Consider the following 7,701-nt stretch of genomic DNA (forward strand, 5'->3'; position numbering starts at 1 on the left):
TATGGCCCAATAGGAGTTCTATGCTGTCACCTCAGGCCACCGTGTCATCACATCTGACCTCTGACCTCTGTGTAACCTCCGCCTCCTTCTCTCTGGCATTTTAGCGCTCTCTTTCTCTTAATGCTCATGTCCCGCTCAGAGAAAATCTCTCTCTCTACCACTATCTCTCTCTCACTCTCTCTCTCTCTCTCTCTCTCTCTCTCTCTACCACTATCTCTCGGCAGGGTTTGTTCGAGACCGAGGAGTACCTGACGTGCCTCCACGTTCAGCTCTACCGCCCCCTGCAGGCCGACGGGCGCCTCTGCGCCCTGATGCCCCTCAACCGGCGGCAGAGGCACCCGGCCGAGGAGCCCCTGCGGCTGGGCCGCGACGAGGAGAGCTGCACCTTCGTCCTGGCCGCCCGCTGGCCTCAGGCTCCTCCTGTTCCCCTACGCTCATCCCTGTCATCAGTGACCATGCGTGAACTTAGGGGGCAGCCGGCAACGGGGAACTGAATTGCTCCAGAGATGTGGGAGGAGCCGATGATGCCCAAGTGATGTTAGGTGAAATGAAAGGGGAAGAGTAACCCTGACCCCTTTACTTATCTGTAGCATATATATATTTAGTGATTTAATTTGTACTTTTGAAAAATGGAATTTGCAGGCGTAACATACTGTGAATGTGAACATAAGGTCGTCCTGTACTGTCCCTAAATATTTTTAAATTGTCATGCGTAGTTTTATAAATAGAACCGCAGAATAAGCTGTGCCGTGTTTGACTGAATTATGCACTCACCCTCACATACAGTATGAATTAGGTCACATTATGGATGAAGTGTTGTGTGTTACTGAGAGATGAGGCTGCTATAATTGCAAAGACGCTATTTCCAGAGATGATAGGTGTGTCTCTCTCATTTTACCAACTGCTTATCTCTCTCTCTTGTTTATCTCCTTCTGTCTCACTCCACTCTCTCACTCCCTTTTTTCTCATACTTATTCTTTCTCTCTCTCTTTCTCGCTGTCTTAGATTCTCACTCTTTCATACTTCCTCTTTCTCTTCCCCTTTTCCCCCTTCCTCAAATCCTTGTGCTCTCTCTCACTCTCTCTCTCTCTCTCTCTTTCTCTCTCTCTCTCTCGTGATGGGAGGTGGAATTTGGAGTTCAACCAAATAACAAAAAAGTACCGACCATTAACGTGATTCATATATTTAGCTTTATTGTTATGATTATTTAAGTACATGTAGATAATAGCATACGTGTAATGCTCTCACTCCACTCTCACTCCCTTTCTCTCATCCCTATTCTTTCTCGCTGTCTTATATTCTCACTCTTTCTTTCATACTTCCTCTTTCTCTTCCCCCTTCCCCCTTTCTCATATCCTCCTGCTCTCTCTGTCTCTCTCTCTCTCTCTCTCGATGGGAGGTGGAATTTGGAGTTTGTCACACACTGAAATCTGAAACAGTGCAGATCTCCCACTGTCTCCTCAGTGAAAAGGTATTTTTGCTGTACTGCAATTTGAGTCTTCGCTTGGTAGCTGTGTTTATCTGCTGTGGATGGATTTTCGCTATGGTGTACACCTGAATTGCACTGACCATGTAACAAAAAAGTACCGACCATTAACGTGATTCATATATTTAGCTTTATTGTTATGATTATTTAAGTACATGTATATAATTACACACGTGTAATGCATACACTTTTGAAATGTGATCAAATGTTTGTACATTTTGGTGGACGAACTAAATTTGGATCAAAGCATTCATTTACCATTTGCTGAAATTATCAAGCGTTAATTTTTTTGACATAGGTTTTAACAATCCAAACCAGTCATTGCAGAAAGCAAAAAAAAGCAGTTGGCACAGACTGAGGGCTTGGTAGCTGTCTCGGGGAGTGGGTTGCTATGGCACCGTTGCTATGGCAGCTATGGGTACTGCCCCGGGGGCACGGGCTGACCCGGGTATGACGAATACGGGACAGTCGCCAGCAGCGGGGCGGCCGCCAGAACGACAGGGTTCCGACGCCTCTTCAGCTCCCGGGCCATCTGGCACCAAGCGCACCACGTGCAGAACACAGCGGCACAGCAGTCATTAAACATCGTGCCCTGCAGGGCGGCGACAGAGAGACAGAGAGAGTCATTACACACCGTACCCTGCGAGGACAGACAGACAGACAGACAGACATTACACACCCTGCCCCGTGGGGACAGACAGACAGACAGACAGACATTACACACCGTGCCCTGTGGGACAGACAGACAGACAGACATTACACACCGTGCCCTGTGGGGACAGGCAGACAGACAGACAGTCATTATACACCGTGCCCTGTGGGGACAGACAGACAGACAGTCATTACACACCATGCCCTGTGGGGACAGACAGACAGACAGACAGACATTACACAGCGTCCCGACAGACAGACAGTCATTACACACCGTGTCCTGTGTGCCAGCCATAGATAGACTGGCAGGCAGACAGACAGGTAGGCAGGGAGACAGATAGACATGCAGGCAGCCAAACACACAGCCAGGCAGGCAGACAGACAGATAGACAGGCAGGGAGACAAGTAGGCAGACAGATGTGTTGATGAAACCTGTTATGCTAATATCTGCTACTCCAACCTTTTTTGTGACTGGTCAATTGGTTTGACTGTAATGCAGATGGATTTGAAGTGCAAAATGTAGATCCAAACCAAAATACAAATCGCCAATTTGACTAAACATTCTTATCTGTACTTTGGAGTATTTACCTTTAAAAGGAATTTAAGAAAACTAAAATTACTGATCACTGATCAAGTAATTGCATTGTATTTCAATATAGTGTGAATATATGTAATATATAGCTTAATACACACCATTAATCTTGGTCCTGCCATACAGTGTAATCAATAGTCCGTTTGAAAGTTGTATAAATACCTACACTGTTCTGAAATTGTAAATATTGTAAATATGATGGAACAACAAAAGCTACCAGACCGCACACCTAAACTGATGAAGTAGATGACACAGCTTCTAGACGACAGACTAACTTTGAGTTATAGTCTTTAGGGAGACAAACTGACAAAGTGCGAGAACATACCCCACGGAGCCTCTTCACCAATCTCTTCAAGACAAGAACGTCACAAAAATGAAGATAACCAAACCAACTGAAAATTACGATGGCTTCCCGCCATCTTTAGAAAAGGTGATTCCTGAGAAGCTAAGCCTTCTGAATTCTGGCTCACCATCTCCAAAACGTAGCAGCCCCTGGTGTATGGGCACATTCACACACAATAACCTGGACAGCCCATCCAGAGAAAAATGACGTCATGAGAGGGACAGTTTATCACCTGGGCTCTGATCATACCTGGATGTTGTACCGCTCCCTCATAGCGGTTCTCATGGCCAGAGCGACAGGAGGTATGATTCCCCCACCGCAACAGTCCAGCAGGGGGAGACAGCAACACTCTCCAAAGTCACTGGTTGTGGTGCATGAGAGGGTCCAGGGAGACCAAAAGCCATGACAGCCTAACACACCATATACACACACACACACACACCATACATACATACACACACACACATACACACCATACACACACACACACACACACACACACACCATACATACATACACACACACACACATACACACGCACGCATACACACCATACACACACACACACCATACATACACACACACACCATACACACACACACACACACACACACACACACATACACACGCACGCATACACACCATACACACCATCACACACACACACACACACACCATACACACACACACACGCACACACACACAATACACACACACACACCATACATACACACGCATAGACACACACACACACACACACACACACCATACATACATACACACACACACATACACACGCACGCATACACACCATACACACACACACACACCATACATACACACGCATACACACACACACAAATGCGCACACACACCATACACACACACACACACACATACACACGCATGCATACACACCATACACACACACACACACACAAACGCGCACACACACACACACACACACACACACACACATACGCACACCATACATACACACATGTACACACGCACACACACAAACACACACACACACATTGGTTCATGTATGCATGCGCACGCATACAGATATGTGTGCACATGCAAAGGACACAGACATATAAAGGCATACTTGGAAAAAAATCTGTGATTATGGATATTGATTTCAGTTATGGCAACCCCACTCTGAGCCACTGCGATATCAAAATGCATATATCTCTTCTGAAAGACCGGGGGACACTCACATATGCCCATATCGTCACAACAGTCACAGATGCCACTGCTCCACTGATTAGTCTTCAGATTCTGAGGCCATGAGGTGGCCATTGTTGGCTGGGCCACAACTACGGTATGTTGGACGGCCATGGCTGTACGGATCATTAGAGAAAACAAAAAGAGAAAGGGAGAGGGAGGGAGAATCAGAGAGACAGAGAGAGAGAGAGAGAGAGAGAAAGAGAGAGAGAAGAAGAGGGTGAAATATTTCCTGTGTGCATATGGTGTACTTTTTTTATAACCTACCACACAACTGAAGCTTAATTGCCACGCGACTGTGGCTTATCAAGCAACTGAGGAACAATACTGTCAGAATCATCACCCTACACCAGTATGACAAAAACAAGAACTGCCTTTGAAATTAAAAGCTTAATTAAATTAATTTAAAAAAATTAAAAACAGATTGTTTCAATTCAGGGTGACATATGAATAAGCAATGTAATGTGCGGAACGTATTTTATAAATGAAGTTGTAAGCAAGCCTTTATTGCACTTGTACTTCAAGCTTCCGGTGTTCATGGCGTTGTGGTGTTCATATCCCTTCAAGATTAAACTGTTACGCTATCTTTTTGACGATTAACTTATTGTACTAAATCTGATCATATAAATGTTTTGACGTGAATAACAAGACGACACGGGAATTCCCAATGGTTGATTATGGATTATTTATTATTATTATGATAATTAAATGTTCTTCATAAAGTTGACACGCTTGAGATTGATTATTATGTGGGCTACATTGCGATTTAAGCTTATGGTAATTCTTTAAAGCGTTTACTTTCTCACGTATTTACATGAGTTAACAAAATATTACCAAATTAACAAACTGAAAAAGGTCTCTCCACCAAGTATTCACTTAACCCATGATCAACAGTCGTGAACAAACGTGCAATACACGATGTAATCCCACTGCAGACTGTGAGAGCTACTAGGAATATAGAGCTTTAAGCAAGCCTTTGCGCGACACAGACGGAACACGTGTAGACACGCGCCGCGCCGCGCCGCGCTGCTTCGCCGTGCTGCTTACGCGCCGCTTAGTTTACTTAGTTATTGCACTCGTGCCTACTCAATTATTGCTTGTATTATTTGCATAGACTGCTTTTTTGCTGCTTTTGTTTGTTTATGTCAAACCATTAACAAAGCAACGTTGCAGGCCAACGCAATCTTCGATGGCGCAAGTTTACATTGTACTTGTCTATTTTAATTTCACTTGTTTTACAATTCTAACACGCTTTTGCTTTGCTTAAATTCTGTTTGACACAAAACTAATGCTCATACACACAACGCTGTCTCCTCATATAACTAATCTACTTTATGAACCAACTACCAAACTTTTCTAACATAATTTCCACTTGTTTTAAACATTTTTAACACACGTAACCCTATTAACCGCATGCCGACTCAGATAGGGAAGGTTGAGCTGGTTTTGTTTTCCAGTTACTTGTTGGTAAAATTAGTAGGGAACAGACGACAGGGGTTGTGACTTTTAGCTGAGCTCACACAATCAAAGTACGCCTAATCAGGTAAGGAAGTGGTCCTGTAACCGAAAGGTTCGATTCCCAGGTAGGACACTGCCTTTGTACACTTGAGCAACTTAACCTGCAGTGCTTCAGTGTATCCAGCTGTATACATGGACGCGATGCAAATGCTGTGTAAAACGTTTCTAAATCTGTGTACCACTTTGACACCGATATTTTAATATCTATATTCTGTGTTTTATTCTTATTAATAAGTGGTCCTGCAACCGAAAGGTCGAAGGTTTGAGTCCCAGGCAGGACCAGGGGTCATCACCATGTCGGCTTGTGACGGACTTTTTGGTTAAAATGCGATTTTTACCAGGGACATACAAAACTTGAAGTAGTCAAATATTACCAGAAACACACAACTGCATGCTAGACCTCACAGTGTGCCATAGTACATATTTTAATATGCTACACAATTTATGATGATAGTATTTCTAACATTAAAAAAAAACAGTGCCCTACCTTGTTATGATGAAAACTTGGGAGACTGGAAAGTCAGCCGTTGCATATGGGCAGGTGACAATCCTAAAACAGGCATCAATGAGGCATTTCGTGTTTGAGATTTAATAGCGTTCATATGACTGAAACCGCGCTCACAGCTGCAGGTGTCTGGGCTTAATGTGAGCAGGAGTATTGCAAGTTTGCTCACTTCATTGTACTCCTCGCTGTTCTCAAACAGGTTGCAATGTATATTATCATGGGAAAAAAATAAACTTTTTTTCCCCCAATCAATTTTAATTTTATTTTTTTGCCACGGACATGTTTGTCCGTGTACGGACACGGTGATGTCCCCTGGGCAGGACACCGGCGTCGTGCACTCGAGCAACTTAACCTGCGTCGCTTCAGTTCATTTCCAGCCGTATAAACTGATGCAGTGCAAGTGCTGTGTAAAAAGCTGTGCAAGTCTCTCCGGATAAGAGCGGCTGCTGAATGCCCGTGATGGAGCCGAGCAGAAATGACCCATAATTGAAAGAGGATAAATACATACCTGCTTTGGGGTCAGATTTGAAAGCCGTACAGTTCTGCACATGCCAGTGTTCAGACACGCGTCTTTATGCGAGGGGGGGGGGGGTGTGTGTGTGTGGCGCACAGGAAGCCATACGCCCGGCCACCGGGGGGGGGGGGGGGGGGAGGGTGGTAACGTACGGCACCACACCCCCCCCCCCCCCCCCCCGGGATGCCAGGCACAGAAAAAATGACTAAAAGAGAAACTGTCGCAATGACTGAGCCGTTGCAGTAATTAAGGAAGCAGTGCAACACAATGACTGTGGGCAGTCCAGAAATACTCACTTTGTCTAGGACGTATGACCGCACTGACCACGGCTAAATCAATGTGCGTTTCACATCGCTATACAACTGATTGGAAGCACAAAATATGGAACTACTGAAAAAATGTATGTTCCTTATAGGCCCATAGTCTGCACTGATATTCAAGCACAGGACACTTCTACATGCTAAGAGTTTGTCTGTTCACTGGTATAGAACACGCTACCTTGATAATTGACATTCTTCCGCTACAGATCTATTCCTTTTGAAAGGGTGTTAAATTACTTTTACGGAACAAGCTACCTTAACAATGGGTATACTCTTTCTAGTACAAAAGACATTGCCTAGCCATGGGGCATTTGGTATTGACAAGGGCTAGAAGTGATTACAGTTAATCAGAAATAGGATCTGACCATTGGTTGACTAGGAAAGCACATTGCTTAAATTATTTGGGGTTATTCCACATCTCCTGACTCAGGCTTGTACAGACTTGAGATGAAGGAAGACCCTTCACGTGCAACCTAACAGGCAGAATTTCAGGTACTCAATCGACCAGCAGGGGGCGCTAGAGGCCCCATTACCCCAGCCGA

At 44.6% G+C, this 7,701-nt stretch overlaps 1 protein-coding gene and 1 long non-coding RNA gene across 3 annotated transcripts in view; one reads left to right on the forward strand and one right to left on the reverse strand.

The window, feature by feature from the left end:
• tifa (TRAF interacting protein with forkhead associated domain) overlaps positions 1-568 on the forward strand; it is a 12,691-nt gene extending 12,123 nt beyond the window's left edge. The window contains exon 3 of the mRNA XM_064325567.1: positions 414-568. Coding sequence (XP_064181637.1) covers positions 414-494 — 81 coding nt within the window. The 3' untranslated portion in view covers positions 495-568. The remainder of the gene's footprint in view (positions 1-413) is intronic.
• Positions 569-3,340: 2,772 nt separating this feature from the next.
• On the reverse strand, positions 3,341-6,914 carry LOC135249897 (uncharacterized). 2 transcript variants are annotated; one of them, XR_010328818.1, is made up of 5 exons: positions 6,834-6,914; positions 6,308-6,370; positions 5,764-5,859; positions 4,296-4,418; positions 3,341-3,482 (listed from the first exon to the last, which is right to left on the reverse strand). It is a non-coding gene; the product is annotated as an uncharacterized LOC135249897 (long non-coding RNA). The 2 variants fall into 2 exon arrangements; XR_010328819.1 differs by lacking the exon at positions 5,764-5,859.
• Between the last annotated feature and the right edge of the window lie 787 nt (positions 6,915-7,701).

This window comes from Anguilla rostrata, chromosome 3 (genome assembly GCF_018555375.3).
Source record: "Anguilla rostrata isolate EN2019 chromosome 3, ASM1855537v3, whole genome shotgun sequence".
Classification (NCBI taxonomy): Eukaryota; Metazoa; Chordata; class Actinopteri; order Anguilliformes; family Anguillidae; genus Anguilla; species Anguilla rostrata.